At 39.2% G+C, this 19,148-nt stretch overlaps 2 protein-coding genes across 3 annotated transcripts in view; both read left to right on the forward strand.

Annotated features, from left to right (window-relative positions):
- The window catches only part of cep350 (centrosomal protein 350), a 33,218-nt gene extending 28,949 nt beyond the window's left edge, over positions 1 to 4,269 (forward strand). For both annotated transcript variants that reach the window (XM_015006070.2, XM_015006071.2), the window contains 3 exons: positions 183 to 329; positions 695 to 817; positions 1,473 to 4,269. In XM_015006070.2, coding sequence (XP_014861556.2) covers positions 183 to 329; positions 695 to 817; positions 1,473 to 1,640 — 438 coding nt within the window. In that variant the 3' untranslated portion in view covers positions 1,641 to 4,269. The remainder of the gene's footprint in view (positions 1 to 182; positions 330 to 694; positions 818 to 1,472) is intronic.
- Positions 4,270 to 5,927: 1,658 nt separating this feature from the next.
- qsox1 (quiescin Q6 sulfhydryl oxidase 1) overlaps positions 5,928 to 19,148 on the forward strand; it is a 29,225-nt gene continuing 16,004 nt past the window's right edge. Inside the window, exons 1-8 of the mRNA XM_015006075.2 lie at positions 5,928 to 6,469; positions 9,013 to 9,113; positions 10,262 to 10,310; positions 10,579 to 10,681; positions 11,549 to 11,639; positions 12,879 to 13,024; positions 17,359 to 17,493; positions 17,658 to 17,787. Of these exons, the coding sequence (XP_014861561.2) occupies positions 6,169 to 6,469; positions 9,013 to 9,113; positions 10,262 to 10,310; positions 10,579 to 10,681; positions 11,549 to 11,639; positions 12,879 to 13,024; positions 17,359 to 17,493; positions 17,658 to 17,787 (1,056 nt within the window). The 5' untranslated portion in view covers positions 5,928 to 6,168. The remainder of the gene's footprint in view (positions 6,470 to 9,012; positions 9,114 to 10,261; positions 10,311 to 10,578; positions 10,682 to 11,548; positions 11,640 to 12,878; positions 13,025 to 17,358; positions 17,494 to 17,657; positions 17,788 to 19,148) is intronic.

Here is a 19,148-nt window from a genome sequence, read left to right on the forward strand (position 1 = left end):
ATGCTAATAACGAGTGCCAGCCTAACACTGAGTTTATTTTAAAAGGTCTCCTGCTTCGTACAGCTCAGAATCATTCCTGTTCATAGCAGATGTTTACCAATTTAATAATGTGTCTTTTGACCAGAAAGAATAGGTTTAGTGACACATTTAAGCGTCTTTATCTGGTCGTTTCTTTTCCTTAGGCTGTGTATGACCTGACATGGGAGATACTGAAGGAGATTTTTGCTGAAGACCCAAACACTGATCAGCCTCAGTGGGTCAAACCACGGCAAGTCAAGTCCTCCTCCATTCACAGAGTCAAGACGTCTGGAGACATCAGCAAAATTCAGGTAAAGTTCTGCAGCAGATACCAAATATCCAGTGTGACTTTTCCATACAGGATTGTTTAATTAGACCACTTTAGAAAGCATATTAGTGTTTACGCGTAATAACACACTTTATCATGCATTAACTCTGATCTGTTGTAAATTTTTTTTTTTTTTTCCTTTTTTAATAATGAGTGCTCTGTCAGAGGTGAGCTATACTACTGTATTGTTTATGCAGCCCTTTGCACAGCACCAAACCACAGCACCACCCAGTCTCAGTTTTCATATATTTTGAGTGGCACTTATTTTGATATATTTTTGCTTATGTTGCATTTTAAGACTTTAAAACATGAGATAACCTAAGATGATTTTTTTTTTATGCTGTACAGGAATTTGTCACAGAAGAAGTGTTGAAACTGTACGGTCTGACACAAGATGAGAATCAAAAGACCGACTGGCAGAAGATGCTCAAATTTGGCAGGAAGAAGCGGGACAGAGTGGATCACATACTGGTAGGACCTAAATATTTTATATTTCTGTGTTGTTTGAAATTGTGGGTGTAAATACATAAAATATTACACCTGATTAAATAAAAAAAAACCTTTTAATATTCTGCTCTGGGTAGAAACCAGTTTGTCTCTCATGTTTTGTTAATTAACTTCTTAATAGTGTCTCTAAAAAGGATTACTTTTTTTTTTGCTATTTCATACAAATTTAATTTTGATATCAAAATATTTCTAAATTTAAAAGTAGAGTCTTTAAACCTTATTGATTAAATTAAATTGTGGAACATAATTTGGTCACAAACTTCTTCTTCGTTGTTTGAAATAGTTGTGCTGCTGTTATGCAAATTAGTGAAATAGTTATGCTTCCATCAGGCCAAAGCTTTTGTTTAAATATGTTCATACTCTGCTCTAAAGGGGAAAAGTGGCTAATTTTTTTTATTTATTGACAGCATTTTGTAAGCTCAGCAATTGAATTAAAAATGAAATTTTTAATTTCACAACAAACCACAACAACCCTGTCGTTGTGGTTTATCATGAAACCAGACATGACGATTAAGTTACTACAGCAGGACGCAATATGTAAATTTTACACCAAAACAGGAAGGTTATGATCCGGTTTTCTCTCTCAGTCTTTCAAGTTGAGCCTGTTTTTGTCTGTCAGGTCCAGGAGCTCCACGAGGAGGAGGCCCAGTGGGTTAACTACGACGAGGACGAACTGTTTGTCAAGATTCAGCTGGCAGACAGCATCTTTGAGGCTTTGCTGAAGGACACTGTAAACACTTTCACACTAATTTCTGACAAGAGAGCCAAAAGAGGAGCTCTCTCCTGACCGCCTGGATTTCAAAACACAACTTCTTGCTCAGTCCTGGTGTCTCCTCGCCACTGTGAAATTCAAACCTAACTCTAAGACTTCATCTGGTCATCTTCCAGTAGGAACTCTCTTGATTGCCTTCAGTTCCACTGTTTTCTTAACAGCTGAGCAGACTGCGACTGTAGCTTTTACTTGCTGAATTTTCCTCCACTGTAGTTTTCGGTTTAATTTGTTTCACACACAGAATGCCTCTTCAGCAACCCCTGCCTTCCCAAACCACAGAGCCACCCAGTCTCAGTTCTCACCTCATTGACTGGTCATTTTCATTCCTCCCAGTTGAGACTAATTGGGGTGGACTGTGCCATGAGAAAGTCCATGAGTGCTGCTAAACTGGTTGTTCCACCGTGGATCTAAATGTACTCTCCACGCAGAAGAACTATGTATTAATTGAACTTAAGTGGAATGTTTAAAAAAAAAAAAAAAGCAATAGATTAATAATTGAATTAATAAAATTGCACAGCGCAGTCTGTTATTTGATGGTAAGCTTTGGTTTTTCAGGTCCATATGAAGGTATTTGTCTGAATATTGTGGGAAGTTTTGACCTGCACTGTTCCCGCTGTAGACGATAATTACTTCATGCCTGGACTTGGGCAAATTCAGCACACGCTCAGTTGCACTGAAGTCAGCAGAAAATGGTTGGGATGTTTTTAGAGTTACGGTAAAAAATAAAACAGTGCAACACACCATGGACGTGAAAACCCTTAAATGTCTCCGATCAGACTGCAATATATTGGCACATTAAAAAAAAAAAAAAAATCTGATCTATTAAGTTGTTTTTTTGCCTTCTTAATTATTTATTTTAAGGAAATGCTTGACTGGTGGAGAAAACAAAATCTGAAATGTAAATGGTCGTCAACATGCAGAGAGGACATATTTTTAACATTGTATAAAGAGAATCTAAAGTTGTCGTTGAAGCACAATTGAAAATGTGAATGTGAATATAGCAATACATTATGTAAGAGGAACCAGAAGAAGAATGGAGAGAAACTGTTTTAATCCTTGAAGCTGTAATGTTACTAATTAACTAAGGCTGTCTGACCGACTTCTGTCCAGTTACTTAGTGCAATCACTGTGCCCCACCTTCATACTGGATGTAAATATTTGGTGTGGATTTCGACCTTGAATGAAAATGCCTCTCCATGGAGTCTTTTTTGCTTTACTATAGTAGGTTTTTGTGCAAGCTAATAAAATTGCAAAATATGCAAGTGGGACACAGACGACTGGCAGCAGGCTTGACTTGACAATTGATCAATTATGGAGGAGTACTGAAATTGCTGGATATGTGAACCTTTCTCCTTCCTTCAGCCGATTTGTTTTCTCCAAACGCAGAGAAACCTCTGCCGCCCCAAATGACGTGTGATTTTGTAGCATCATGTGTTTTCCTGCAAAGTTACTGCATCTCCAGACAAGCCTTACGAAGTAACCCTGTTTGTTCACTCAGAGAAAATTCTCCGTTTTCCATTCAAGTGCCTCTTTGCGTTTAGTACTCTGTGTGTCGATCTCTCGACATGCTCTGGACCTGTTTTCTTTGAATGTGCCGTTTCTCGTCTGTATTCCACCACTTTTGCAAAAGAAACCTCCAAACAAACGGCTGCTCTTCCTAGCTTCCTGTCCTCAACTTTCTGCCTTATCGAGAACATTTTTCACATCCCTGTCATTCCCCAGCGCCTCAGCACGAGCCAAAACGCTGTCTGAGGAAGTCCAAAAGTCGCCGTCTTTTTGTCGACTCACTCAGAAACGAGCCGACAGTCCACTCGTGAGTGACTCCAACCTACAGCGCGAGTCACTGCGCTGATGCCTCTGAGCACATCCAAGGGCTTATTTGTATTCTCCGGCTTTGATCAAACAAAACTCTGTACAGGCTGTGTGGCAGAGCTCTCTAATTCTCATTGACTGTTTAGAGTGAAAGTGACCTTAAACTGAGTTTTTCTTTCTTTTCTTTTTTTTTTTTTTTTTTTGTTCAATTGGTGTATAGTTAATGTATAAAAAAGACCAAAACCATTTGATACCAGAATCACCATGCTGTAAAAGTCTTTATGTCTGCTCTAAAGGCATATGCTGTTTAGTTTTGACACCTGCAGGATGTTCTGGAGTCGCCCCTTTTAATTGATTGTGTTTGGGATGAAGTTAATTTCCCGTCTGTATCTATGCAGTATTTGGTCGTCTTCAGTAGTTTTGATGTACAAACCAAGCAGCTGATGAAGTCGTAGCGTCTGTTTTGGTCTGAGGTCAGTTTCCTTCATGACAATGTAGCGTAGCTTTAACCCTTAGAAAAACAAATTGGCTTCATAACAGTGAAAATAAAAACAATTACATGGATTCCACATATTTATGGCAGTAACTTAGCATAGATCCTCCCCTCCCCCGCCCTACCTTTGGAAATGTTTGTGAATATTTATAATGTCCTGCGAGACGCTGATGGGTGTAAATACTCTGTCGATCCAGTTTGACCCACTGTTACTGTAACCTGAACGAGTGTTGTAAAATAAATACTGTTTACTTTGCAAATATGTACATAGTATATATTTGTTAACTAAATGCAATTTGAAACTGTAAATAAAGCTTCCACTGGTTTCTACATGAACAAGTTGTGCCGTCATGTTTTTCTGCTGGGTGCAATGTGTGCAAAAGTAATTACCTCGAGTTCTTCCAGCGCTGACAGCCAGCGGAGGGCTTTTCCCCCCCATGTTTACTTTCGCAACTGAGCTCGGATGTTGCGGTTTGTCTGCTGGTTTCTGTAAAAACCGAGAATTACATGTTGTCATTGTGTGGCATTGTACCAAGTCGTTTTAAAGGCGCATATCGTCTCATGTGGAAACGGAGCATCAATTAGTTTAGTTAAGCGTTGTAAACGGATTTTAAGTAAGTTTCCCCTTTTTTTTTTTTTTGTGCGAGACAATTCACTGACAAACATCAAGAGTCTTTTTATGGTCAAGTGTGAATACTTCAAGGAGATTTGCTGCAGGAGTTTACTCTAAGCTTGAGTTAATTGGGTCTGTATAAAGAAAAAATAAGATTTTAAAATGAACCCTGCTGTGTTGTGTACATGTCTAAGCAGACTGAACTCAATCAGCTGATCAAACTGCACAGCTGTAAATACATTGAAACGAACTTTAGAATAATGAAAACTATCATTTTTTTAAAATGAAAACCAGCAAAAGCTACATTTTGGCATCTTACACAACCTCAGGCAGAAGCTAGCATGAAAACATCAACATATCCAAAGGTCAAACCCGGGCTGAGTTTTTCTGTCTGAACCATGGATTTTTCAAAACTTTCTTTGGGTTTTTAAAACCTGTGGAGAAAAGTTATTGAAATCATCTAATCTCTCTTTCCAGTTTCTCAGGCATAGAAGGAGACGCTGGCAAGAACCAGTAATAATCGAGCCTGTTCATTAATTTGAACTTCTCCAAATATGTAAATCAACATGCCTGAGGTTCGCCTTACACCTCTCTGCCTCCACAGGGGTTTGAGATTTCACTGGTTCTGGCTCATTTTGAACTGCATGTTGCTTTTCTTGTCTGGTACGTAGTTTCATGTTTATATTTCTGAAACGAGAGCCCTAGGGGGACTTGGTTATTTAAGATGTACTTGTGGTGCTATGACTTTCTCCTTGTGCAATGCTTTGCATCATTTGTGTTGCGTAGACTGAGTAGTTGTGGTGATATTGATCTCTGTGACATGATACTCATGCAAATCAACCAGGGGGGTCCAAGAGTCCCATGTGTTCAACAGCAGTTCTTGGTCTTTATCCACGGAGATTTCGCCAAACTATTTCGGTTTTCCACAATGTTATTCATCTTTACATTGCGTGTTTTCCATGTTTTCATCGTGGGTTTGGCACAAGTGGCACAGGGTGGAAAGAGACCAAGATTTTAAAAAAGAATAAATATATGTTAGGTGTTTGAACAGGTTTTCTGTCGCTTTGTTGAATGCATTGCAAATGTTTTCCAGGTATTTTTGATCATTTATTGCAGGGGTCCCCAAACTTTTTCCTGTGATGTCCACATAACTTTTCCTTTCTCTGGTGGGGGGCCGGAGTCAGTTTGTAACAGTGTCAAGAAAAGTGTTCAAACCTTTTATTTCAACAATAAATGCAGGGATTTTATGCTATCGGTTTCCCACTAATAGTCACTGAGCATCTAAAACACACGTTCCCTCTTCCTTGGGGTAAAACATGTGATTTCTAACCATTAAAAAATATCTACTGCGACATCAGTCTTGCTTCCTGTGTGCGAGATGCACCGTGTTTCCCTCTACGTCGGTTTCTCAGCGCCTTCATCTCCTGGTTTATCTCTGTTTTATCAGAGTCGAGTGGAAGGGGAGAGCTTGTCTCTGCTGCTCTGTGGGATTTGGCACTCCGCTCGGCAGTGGGAGGGCCCACTCAGGGTGCTGACCTTAAGCAAACAGTGGGCAGAACAAGTTGAGAGAAGTTTGTGACAGCGGTTCAGAGCGCGTCGCGGCTAGCGGTGCAGCTGTTGCTCGGATGGGGAAGATGGCGCGGCGCTGCGGCCGTGCCACGTCTCGGTTTAGTGAAGAACACGAGATTTCTGTCGGCATGACAGCGACTGCAGCCTTTGTCGTCTGCTTGTGTCTCGCCTTTCCTCCTGCCGCCGAGGCCGGACTGTACACGGCTTCGGACCAGATCGTGCTGCTGTCAGAGCAGAATGTGGGCTCGGTTCTGGTGAACTCCTCCGCCGCTATGGTCGTGGAGTTTTATGCTTCGTGGTGCGGACACTGCATCTCGTTTTCTCCCTTTTATAAAAAGCTGGCCAGAGACATCAAAGGTTGGTATGGACCTGCTGCTTGTTTCACCCGGATGCACAGAATATTCTTGTTTACACAGTAATATTATTCTGACTGCCTGGTGTAATACGCTGCCTGATGAGCTTTCATGTAACTTTTTCTTAAATAGTTTTAACCAGACGTACTATGAAATATTAAATAGTTAGAAATGTTTCCACACAGCATGTTGAAAAATTTGCACATTTGAAAGCGGCAGTGCAGAGATAGCAGCCGGTTTATATAATAGGATTCTGACAAATCAATACAAAATTAGAGATGGCAGGCTTTTTATTTTATTTTATTTTTTTTTAAAGATGGTAAATGTCCATTTTGCTCCTGGCACAACTTTGATTACTCACTAGCTTCTGCTTGGTTCATACAAAATGGAAGCAGAAAGAAAGTTAGGTCTATGTACCAGGAGTAAGCTATTAACTGCTCACACCTTCACCATAGAACCCCATGTAAAAGAAAAAAACAAAACAATGCAGGCCCTGGTTCTTGAGAACTGGGGTTTGAGATTAAGTGTTGATTTATTTTGCAGTCATTTCTTAACTTCTCCATGCACAAGTCAAAAAAGAAAAACACTATTGAAAAAAAAATACAATAAATAGATCAACAATCTTGCTTTGATTCTTAGATTTAAAAAAAAAGTGATTCAGCACAGGTGATATAAAGATGGTGTTATGTTGGCTGTTGAGCGAGGCCTCCATTGGTTAATAAATTTGATTTCCATTGATGATTTTTGTGTGATTTTGTTGTCAGCACATTCAACTTTGTACAGAACAAAGTATTCAATGAGAATATTTCATTCATTCAGATCTAGGATGTGTTATTTGAGTGTTCCCTTTATTTTTTTGAGCAGTGTACATATGTCTCTATCATATGTGAAGATATGTGTACAACTTTTGTCAGCAAGTCCAGGGAGAATGTAGTTTATCTTTGCCCTAAGTAGCAGCAGCAAAGTTTTCTTATTTCATGTACCAACTCTACTGTTGGTCATATTGTACCTAAGCAACGACTCCCAAGACGTTGAAACAGAAAGTTGACAATGTTTCTTTCAGCTCCCAAACTTTACCATTTGGATAACAACCTTCTCTTTTGCTTCAGATTTCTTATTGAAAAGCTTCTTTCCAGTGTATTTTCTAGTCAGACAAGCCATTGGAAAGTTTATGTGAAATATTTAGCGCTAAAAAGGCATAATTCATTCTTTCAGTCTTTCTTTGGACTGGATTTTGTTCTACCAGCATGGCATCTGCTGGTGCAGCAAGCTGTTGTTGTCTGTCTGTTAAATAGAGCATGTGATCTAATTAAATAGTTTTTTATTCTGGGCTCTATTGTGACTCTAAATAACATCCTGTTGAGGCTGTTTCTGTAGCTCATTTACAGAAGAGTGAGAGCAAATAATAATAGAAAAACAGTAAGGGGTAAAGAATCTGATGAGGCTGGAGTTGGTGTGTTGTCACTGACAGCTTGGTTTACAGGAATGAATACAAAACATGAGAATAATTTATTGACATGTAGGTATTATTAAATATCTGAATATTATTACATTGTTTTATTTTTTGGTTACATTTATGTCAATGCGGAAAGTAGAAAAAAATATTAATAAGCTAATGTTCAGGCTAATTTTGCCAATGTGGTGGTTATTGATTCAGTCTTTCGTTCATTTGGCTCAGACACACACACAAAAAAAACAAGTTACTACATCATCTGACATTTTTTAGTCAAAGAAGATAGACTAAAACTAAAATGGAAATGGTTAAACACATTTTAGGAAAAGCTTTATGCTGACAAAGCCCTCCAGTCAGCTTTAGGTCCTGACTCCATCTGTGTTTTCTCCTCATGCCTCCAACTTTGGGCTGATGCTTTACCTAACACCAAGAGATTTACTTTCTGTCCAGTGTTATGCAGAAACCTGGGTGAAAATAGGATTGCTCACTCATCCATCTGTTGTCTGCATTGCCAAAAAGCAGCCTCGCATACGTTTGACTTATTTGCCCCCTGGAAAAGTCATTTTTTTTTAATCAGGGAAAGAAAAAAACAACTTGCAAATGCTGTTCCAGACGACACATCATCACCAATATATGATAATGGGGTTTTCCTTTTTAGAGAGATGTGGCTCCAGTGCCTATTCTTATGTAAGAAAAGTACACTTTATGGTAATTTGGCCTGAAAAAGAATAGAAAACCTGATTGTGATCTGCTTATGTTTTGTGGTTATAAAATGTGATGAAATTTTCCATTTAACTTTGAGGTGCAGCAGCAACAACAGCCTTGAATTCGTGCTGGCTAAGCCAGGATTTCTGACGATTCTGAGTTATTTTACTTCTGAAATTTTATCAGAAGTTTTATAGTGTATGCTGTGTTTTTTTTTATGCATTCAGTACTTTTTTTTAAATGTAGGAAGTGTGGAAAGGCCATTGCAGTCATTGATTGTATCATTTCTCAGCATGACTTATCAGCTCCTGTGCAAATGTACAGAGTCAACACGGTGACTCCGCACTAAATGTTTGCTGTTCCTCTCTCATTTTCTGTCTCTTGTTCAGAGTGGAAACCAGCAGTGAACATGGCTGCTATAGACTGTGCTGCTGACGAAAATGTAAAAATTTGCACGGAGTACAAAATCAGAGGATACCCCACCATAAAGGTATTTAAACAGCCACACAAAGTGTTTCTTTATTTGGTTTATTTTTTGTTTTTTAGTAAAACTACAGTTATGTCTGGGTTGCAGAGGTATACAGAGCCCACTCGAAAAGTCAATAAATTTTGGTTTTATTTATGTATTCATCTAAGAATCACAAAACGCCATAAAACTATTGTATCTAAAGGCGTCAAGGGCAGAACGTCGGATGCATGAAGGATTAGAGAAAATTAAAAATGTCAACCAACCAGATTTAAAATTCATCAGAGCTCCAAAAAAAATAAATAAAAAATACCCACAAAAAACAACTGCAGAATTAAGTTAAAGCTACGTTCAAAATTTAAGGAACATTTTTAATATTATTTTAAAATGAATAAAGCATATCTACAAGAGAAGTAGTTAATCGAAAAACCAGCTTCCTGGCATGTTCTACATTTGTGTGTCTTACTGTGATATATTAAGATGCATTATTTTGCTACCAAAGTATTTAAAACACCTCAGTGCCTTTTTTTTTTCCAAAGCAGTCATAAAATCATTAATTTCCACATTTACTTTAAACTTTCTTGTGAGCTACCCTTTTGAAACATTCATGTCTTGAATTTTCCAGATATTTTCTGCAAATAATCTGCAATCCACGTCATTTTATAAAATATGTTTATGTCAAAATACAGGAAGTGTGTAGTTTTATTTTTCTGTATTTTTAGGATTTTTTTTTGCGAGATATTTATTATCATATCTCTTGGACAGACAGTGCTCTGTTGAGTAACTTTACATTCGTTCTTGAGAAATGAGAGATGGTTTTGTGATCAGATTGTTTATGCAGGGTTTTACAGACCAGTGGTGATTTGAAACAGAAACAATCCCACCTCAGGCGTCTGCCTTCGCGGCGTCTTGAGTTTGTCTGCAGCTGTGTGTTTTACAGCCTCTGCTCTGCGTTGTCCAGTGAAAACCAATGAAACAAAGAGGTCCTTCTGTTTGAGCTCACGGTGCAGCTTTAACATCTGCGACTCATTTTAAGCAGGAGGGATTTGGGGGTCAAGGCGGGCAGTGGGAGAAGCCCCTCCTCCTTTGTAAAACTTCAGCTGGGAACTCTTGTGGTCACATGCAAGGGTCGTCTAATCTGCTCTAACCTTTTTTTTCCCTCAACTTTACAGTTCTTCCATGCCAACTCATCCGCAAACTCATTAGGGATGCCCTACAGAGGTACTTCTACTCACACTGAAACAAATAAAGGAGCATTTGTTTGAATCTACTTTTAACATTGAATCGTCCATCTGGATGCAGGACTAAATATTCTACAAGCACCGTATTTAGATAAAACAGATTAGCCTTTACATGTTTCTATATCGTGTGCAGTATTCATGACGTAATCGCCTAACAGGAGAGTCGTTTGTTAGTCTCCTCTGTGTCTCTGTGAATTATAATCCAGCTGGAGCGCATGCAGAAAACCTTCACGGGTTGTCGATTTCAGGTTTTTCCCGTGATGTTCGAGAACTCCGCCACATGATCATAGACAGTCTGGAGTATCCTGGTGACCCCTGGCCCCCCGCCTGCCCCCCGCTGGAGCCCACCAGGTAAACACTAGTGTACCTTAACAACATGTTAAACAATTTCAAGCATCTCCAGCTGCTGTTAGCTTTGTGCTTTCTTTTTGAATCACCTGCGCGACAATAATAACAAAAGAGAAGAACAAATATGTCAGGGTTGGTTGTATAATTTCTCAGTTTTATCATTTTCAACTTTGTTGTTTTCTATATTTTTTGGGAGGGTTGTAATTATTATTTTTAGGCTACAGAAACCATGCTTCCCCTCATATTTTCTATTTATTACTGCCATATTTAGTTTGCTAAAACCATAGAGAAGCCATGACACATGATTTAGTCGTTTATCTTTAAAAACAAATTTTACAGTCCTGAGAGTTGGAATAAGCTTGGAGTCGATCAGGATGGCCAACAAGTTTCCTCTCAGCGGAGTTTTCGTTTGTTTATTTCTACTACAAAGGCCCCCTGCTCTGCCTGGACACTCTTCTGCACAAATACAGACACAAGCCCTGCAGCCGGTGTGCGGCTCATTGTGGTGATTCAGCAGGAAAACCAAGCAGGAAGTGGAGTTTATTTCTGTTCTGACCGTTACAGAGAAACATCATGGCTCTATTTTTGTAGTCTCTCTCTGGATGTGAGCTGTGACTTTCTCTTTTGGGAGGCTTAGTGTCTGATGCTTTCCTCAAAGGGACATTTGTTCATAGCAGGCCACAGGACATGTCCACAGCTATTGTTTCCTTTCTCAGTGACTGTTGTGTGAGGATATGGCAGTAAGGAAAGGATTTTTGTGACATATGTGACTGAATATCATATAGATCAGAAATCCTTCAGGGATTTAGCCGTGATGTTATCGGTGTGTTTTACTGACGAGATCTCTTTTGTTTTCTCTGTTTTTCTCAGCGAAGCAGAGATCAACAACTTCTTTGAAACCAACACAGTCCAACACCTGGCCTTAATCTTTGAAGATGACAAATCCTACATCGGCAGAGAGGTAACAGATCGTGATGAGGTCTTTTTGGGCCGTCTTATTTATTTTTGAGCTCATGAACATGAGATATGCAGAGAAATTAATCATTAATCCACTTGTTCTTCAATGAGTCATATATTGACATAAATGTTATGGTGATTTTGAATCTTTAAGGCGCATTTGAACTTGTCAAATTAACATTTTCTCTTTGCCCACCAGGATCTAAGTTATACTTACAGGCTCATTTACCTCCACTAACCTTTTTTGGTTCTATGTTTTATTGCAATTTGCAAAAAATCCATGATTTGTGCACCCATGAACGAAGACATGACATAAACTGGAGAAACATCCTTCTCGACGGATCTGATGGAGCTCTTTTTTTTTTTAAGTACAAATGTATGTAATTGGTTTTGAATTTGACTGTATTATCAAATTAAATTGACAATGTTTTTGTAGAAATAACTCTAATTTAAAGGTGCTGGGTTCCTGCTCTTGATCTGGTTTTTGAGGAGAATCCAGACATTTTTTTTAAAGGTTTTGTTGGCTCTTTATTTGAAAGTAGTTTGACAGGAAAGAGGGTTATGAGAGAGGGGGAAGACATGTGGCAAATGTCACCAGGCCGGGAATCAAACCTGCAACCTACGACATGAGGACTAAGGCCTCAATACATGGGTTGTGCTTTGCCCCTGCGCCACCACAGCACCCAGAATCCAGACATTTTAAACGGAGTCGAGCGTTTAACTTTTTGTACACTTTATCCTTTCTAAAACCATATTTGACATCCGTTTTGGAAAGTTATCCTTTTGGGGCTTTTGTCGTCTGATGCAAACTGAGGAAGGGGAATGCTTGATTCAAACTTGGAATGAATTGGAAATTACTGAAAGTAGAAGAAAATTGTTTAAATTGTCTGGTGTATTGGTGGTAGCATCTTCCATTTATTTTATTTTATTTATTTATTTTTTCCTGTCCCAGGCGCTGCATTCCATAAAGTATCTTATAAAGATAAAGGCCTGCATAACAATGTTTCCATATATACTTGAAACTTGAACACCAGTGGGATTTCTAACAAGGCGCTGATACAAAATTAATTGAAACTGGCTCATTCAGTTCTTTTTTTTTATTCTTTGCAATTATTTTCTGTATGTCCATTAAAAGCAGCAACAAGAACAGTTAAAATAAATCACTAAAATCCCTGAGTTAATACAATACACTATAGCTGCATGTACATAAAAACTAATTCAGTGCATGTGTTGTTTATCTCAGGTGACCCTTGACCTGCTGCAGTTTGAGAACATTACTGTGAGGAGGGTTCTGGACACGGAGGAACATCTTGTGTCCAAACTGGGAGTGACAGAGTTTCCCTCCTGCTACCTCTACTATCCAGATGGGAGGTTCGAGAGACTCGTAGTGTAAGTGTTTTTGCAGAGTTCCTCTTGTGCAACATGCTGTTTTGTAATCACGTTTGACCTCAGTTTACCTGACAGGGTCTAGACTCATTGTAAGACTTCATGAAGCACAGTGCACATCGTGGCTAAAACACACGCTTGATTCTGTCTTTTAGTCCAAATTTTTACTCAGCAAGCTCAACAATCTTACTAAATGCGTCTCATTTCTGCTTCTGCGTAAGAAAATGTTATAAATGTATTAAACAATACATTTGAATAGACTTTTTTTAAGCCGTTTTTAAAAACTGAATAGTGAAACTGAATGACTTGGTTCTTGCACGTGTGCAATCTGAATCCATTTAAGAATTAAAAAAAAATATTTAATATGAACTTCAGCAGAAGTATATTTGTCCAAAAAAGTTTGGAGAAGACTTACTCAACTTTTAACCAGACTAATTGGCATCTTTTAGCTTTATATCTGAGTGTTATTTATAATTAAAAGCCTTTGAGCTGAGCTCGTTGTGTGACTGGTGCAGGTCTGAATGGCTGAGCTTATTGCAGCTGAAGATATTTGCATATGTTGAGCTGCTTTATGGAAACAGTCTGTTTGCATTGTTAAGCAGATAAGCGTAAATACGGAGCGTTGTCTCCTCAGTACAAAGTATTTTTGTTTTGTTTTCGATCGTCTGGCCTAAATGAATTCCCAAAATATGAAAATGAAAATCATTTGCCCTGCAGCTCAAACCTCCACCCTTACTATGCTGTGATATTTCCAACCGCTTTAGTCCACCTCTGCTCCGTTTATTGCAATACAGTGTTTTATTTGTCTCAGAAAAGCTGTAAATTCAGATTTAATGGATGTACGTTTTGGACAGTGAAGAAAGCATTCGTCAAAAACTCCACAAATCTGATCTTTATGAAAAGGCAGAAGAAAAAAAAGAAAAAAGAAAGGCTTTGTAGAAATAAGCCCCACGAGCCACACCAGGACCTGTTATGACTTCAGACCAGGTTTAGGCTATAAAACTGTGTCGGTTCATACAATTTATTGGAAAAATCAGTCCAGTTAACCTGGCAGGCCAGTCAAGAGGAGGTCAGTGATACCTCTGGAGGAGCTGCAGAGAAAACTCTGCAGGGAGAATCTGGTAACTGGAAACTATCAAATCTGGGTTTTGCAAGAATTTTATAAAAGCTTCATGTGTCATGAGTCTCGTGTGCCTCATGCAGAAAATTTAGGAGCCACAACAAACATGTGGAAGAAGGTGATCGGGGACGATGAGACTAAAAAAAAAAAAGTTTTTCTTTGGCCTACATGCAAAATGCCATGTGCTTTGCATGATAGAAATCTAACATCACTTACAAATCTGTTATTAGAGATTAGGAAAGACTTGACACTGGGCTAGCAGTTCTAGAAAGACGTCACTAAATTCAGCCGCTGCAAGAATTTGGATCAGATCACATTCATGTGCTACAATGTCTTAGATAGAAACATTCCTCACAAATCTCTTGAGTGATTTGTGAAGAATGGGCAAAACATTAAATCTCTAGATGTGCAAAACTGGTGGAAACAGAGCCCAAAATAGATTTTTTGTTTGTTTGTTTGTTTTTGCATGTATTGCATTTTGTTCAAATTATTTTCACACATATAAACGACTCCAACATCTTCAACTTTTTTTTTTTTCTAAGTTGCACAGAAATCAGTGGTTCCCATTGTTTTACATGAAGCAGCCTTGCTTTCTGCTGAAAAGCTTTGTTGCGAGCTCATTATCTGAACCCTATTCATGAGAATACTTTTAAACATCTGGCCTCTTAATGGGATCAGAACATCAAAATCGCTGCCATTATTCACCATCATAAAGCGGCTCTGATCGTTCCTCGCCCCGCAAATTCATCTGCTGTTTATGCCTCTTTGTTTGGCCGTTTCAATAACTTGGCATGCAAAGAGGACTCCTTTTTAGTTGACAAATGCAAAAAGGAAATGATTTATTGCTGATTTATTTATTCACCCTCCAGCTCCCGCCGCCTCCCACCCCCTCATCTCGATCACTGTACAGAAGGGAGGGTTTTTAATTTCTTGCATGAAAACAATGCCATTGCTTTTTCTGGCTTCACCTGCCAAACAAGACCCGGCCGCTCACGGCGACAGATGGCCTCCCATCATCACTGAATATCTGATTGATCCTGGGAGAGCAGAGTTCGTCTTTGCATGCGTGTGTGTGTGTGTGTGTGTGTGTGTGTGCGTGTGTGTGCGTGTGTGTGTGTGTGTGTGCGTGCGTGTGCGTGTGTTATCTTGATGTGTGTGTTCGTCACATTCGTCATGCATGTAATGCGTGCTGCTCCCAGGTGAATCTGTTCGCTCTCGGCCGACCCTGATGCCTGCCTGCCTGCCCGCTGGCCCTGGGGATCGGTGGATGAATGGCTCTCCCTCCACATCTCTACACTCCCACCAGACACGCAGGTGTAATTGAGTCCCTGGCTGGCGTGAGTGAGCGTAGGGGCCAGAGTATCCATCCTCCTTATTACCATCCAGCCCGAGGTTTACGGCGCTCCTTCCCTCGCTCTCTCGGCCTGTGACGAGGAGAGAAAGCAAATGGGATGGAGGGATGTGGAGCATAACACAATAACGGCCGGGCTTCCAGTTTGCAGGGTTTGCACATGGCTAAAATAATCAGCAATCTCTCTCAGTACCACCCGCACCATCTGCTCAGTGCTCGGAAACTAATCTCGTAAGTGAGAAAAATGTTTGGCTGTAAATTTATGAAATGTAAGGTTAAATTAAAGATAGCAGCATGTGTTTCACAGTTGAAGACGGGTTCGTAACACACACACAGCAACAAGTGTTGGAACTCCTCAAGTTCTCGAATCTCAGATTCTCTACTTCTATGGCAGCCTGCGGGTTCCTAATTTCAGATGTTTGTGGGAAACGGACTGTAAGAATTTATCCTCAACCAGCTTATTGTTAAAGCCAAGTTTTGAGTAAAAAGGACTGTGTGAATTCAACCTAATAAGTATTAAATGGTGTTTTCACGCTTTCCCTTCTGTGTTGGGAGCTAAAGATTAGGGTGATGGCAAAGAGGCCTTCCAGCCTCACGACTAACCGTAAAGATAAATCCAAAACCTGCAACATACTGATCAGTAATTATAAGAAAAGCTTGGAGGCTGGATGTTTTTTCCACCGATTCTTGAGAGTTGTAAATGGTTCATAATTTGTCAATTATTTAATAAAATACAAATTAAAATGACTCTTTTCCTTTTCTCAAAACTTACACTGCTTTCAGTTATTGTTTCTTTTGCTTGTCTCATTTCAGAGAAATTGTTAGCAGAAGGAAAACAATTAGGATCTAAATTTGTCAGGGTTGTGAATAGATTCAGGTTCTATCGCATATGTTGACTATAAAAATAATATTTTCTTAAACACACTGGAAAAATTAAGAAAATACACTCAAACAGTTCTTTTAACATTCAGTAAAGCTCGGAGATGCTTCAAGGGTAAACAAGACAGCAGGAGTACTTAAACATTTTAAAGATGCAGTTTGTTAGTAGCAGATTAATCTGTAAACAAAGGTTGCATTAGTCAATTTTCAGAAAATTCACTAACTTGCTTTGCTTTTAACCCAAATCTAAATCACTGTTTATGTAATATTTTCTCTTTTTTTTATTTTAAATCTTTTCTTTAGTTACATTTTCCTCTTAAGCTAAAGCAGGACGTTGTTCTGCATGGATTTTACGTCGACACCAATCGGATACAAAAAAAAAAATCTTTTGAATTAGCTGGAAAATACACTGTGACCAGGATTATGCAATGTTTCAGAAATAAATAGAAGATGACCATTTGTAAATGTTCAGCTCAGAAAACATCAACAGTTTGAACATAAAATGCATTTTTTATACAGCATATGCTGCAGTGTTAGACATTTAGCAAGGTATAAGTGCTTTAACATCTGTATAAATGTAAAGTTTTATACATTTCCAATAATTTAATGTATTGGCAGTAGTAAGTTGTTGACATTTAATGTAATTATTCTTAATATTATAACACTGGAAGTGATTTTTAAAAATACAGAATAAATACTTTAGTAGTTTGTGTGTAATAGATAATTCAATATGAATAAGCATCTAACACTTCTATATGTATCTCAAAAACATTCATTCATTGTTTTTTCTCTAGCAGGGCTTCCTGCTAAGGTGTACTTACTTACTTAGTTGTAATAAGGACATTGCTTGCAGGGTATCATTTGCATATTTTATAGAGGCGGTATCATTTGCATATTTTGTCCTCTTTCTCTCCCTGCACTTTTCCGGCTGGTTTTGTCACCGTTTCACCCAAGGTGTTGTTTTCACTTAACCTTTCTCACCCACAGCAAGTTTGAAGTTCGCACCTTCTACGTCTACGCCCTCCAGAGGCTGCCGGGTGTGGTGCGCTCAGGGAAACCTCCACCCGTCTTCACAGAGCTCCTTAAGAACCGCACAGAGGAGCCCTGGAGAGATTTCAACAGGTATGAACAAGACACTCCTGCTTCATTCTCATTATTTGCAGGAGTTACTTCATCTTTTCCTGTCTGCGTATATGCATGTGTGTGCGTGTGTGTGTGTGTGTGTGTGTGTGTGTGTGTGTGTGTGTGTGTGTGTGTGTGTGTGTGTCTGGTGTTTGCACATCCAGTTCCCGGGTGTACATGGCAGACCTGGAGTCAGCGCTGCATTATTCGCTGCGTGTGGAGCTGGCTCTCCGAAGTGTCATCAACGGACAGGCTCTGACTGCTCTGAAAGATTACATCTCTGTCCTGGCAAAGGTAGTCACAGCACACAGCACCTATGATCAGAGATGGCAGCATTCTGTACAAAAATATTCAATAAAAAGCCAGTGTGGGTGATGTTTTTATTGAATCAAGATATGAGAAACCAAAATTACATCAAGACTTTTATTTGACATTCTGCAGCAAAAATAAAATGTGGCACTATTTATGCATACTGTAAGTACATAAGTACATAAGTTCTTTTAAACTAGAAAATGGTCATCTTAAAGGAAAGTTAATATAATAATTAAACCTTCATTGGCAAGTTATTTTATATTTTGTTGCATTCAAGGACTTATACAGTTTCATATTTTAGTGCATATTTTTACTCTTCAATTACCTTTTTTTTTTAAAATTTACAAGAATGATGGTGCAAGTTCTGGTGTATTAAAAAAAAACATGCACGAAGGACATTGAATAAATTTATGTCTGTTTTTAAATGCTTAATTTTAGGACATTTAAAAGCGTCTTCACAAATGCATTTTTACCCATTAAGCAGTTGCAGCAGGTCACCACTAGATGGAGAGTGAGACAGCACAATGTTGGTTTACTGCGTGGATGTGAGCTTCACGTTCCCTCTTCATAACCTATTCTTGTTTTAATCCTTCTCTGTCTAATTTGTGTTTGTTTAGGTTTGCCTAAATGCTGTTGCTAAGGATGTTGTGTTTTTGTGTGTTTTTTTTTTTATTGCCGCTGTTGAAACACTTTGACTCGCGCTTTTGAAATCAGAAGTGGATGCCTTTCAGTGGGGAAGGAGCACAAAGACTCCCGTGGGGAATGGTTGGCCCTCTTTACGCTGGCTCCCAGTGGGATTTGAAGCGTGGCTGCCACCCACATGCAGCCCACAGCGACTTGTTAGTCTAAACAGGATAAACCAGCCAACACACCCCCTCCTCAGGTCTACGCAGCGGCTATCATTTTTTAATAAGTCGCTGTATAAACACAAGGAGTGTGGTTCAAAGAAAACAGTTTTTATGCTTCATTTCTTTTCTTTGTTTTGGCTGAAACTTTTTTTTCCTTACTACACATCACACACTCCTGCTTTACCTCACTCCTCAGTGAGTGTGCGTGTGTGTGTGTGCTCACCAAGCCAGCATGTTGTGATGATGAGGCCTGACCTGCTAGCCATGTCCCTGTTGGCTGTGGACCAGGCTGCTTCACTGCCCCAGTCTGCCACCAATCTCTCTGATTATATCCCACTCTCTTGGGAGGCGTCGCAGTAAGCCAGCTTCTGTCAGAGTGTGTGTGTGTGTGTGCGTGTGTGTGTGTGTGTGTGCGTGTGTGTGTGTGTGTGTGTGTGTGTGTGTGTGTGTGTGTGTGTGTGTGTGTGGAGGGCAGAGCGCCGTGGCCTCCCATTA

Source organism: Poecilia mexicana, unplaced genomic scaffold, assembly GCF_051168715.1.
Source record: "Poecilia mexicana isolate PSO_F unplaced genomic scaffold, ASM5116871v1 scaffold_4, whole genome shotgun sequence".
Classification (NCBI taxonomy): Eukaryota; Metazoa; Chordata; class Actinopteri; order Cyprinodontiformes; family Poeciliidae; genus Poecilia; species Poecilia mexicana.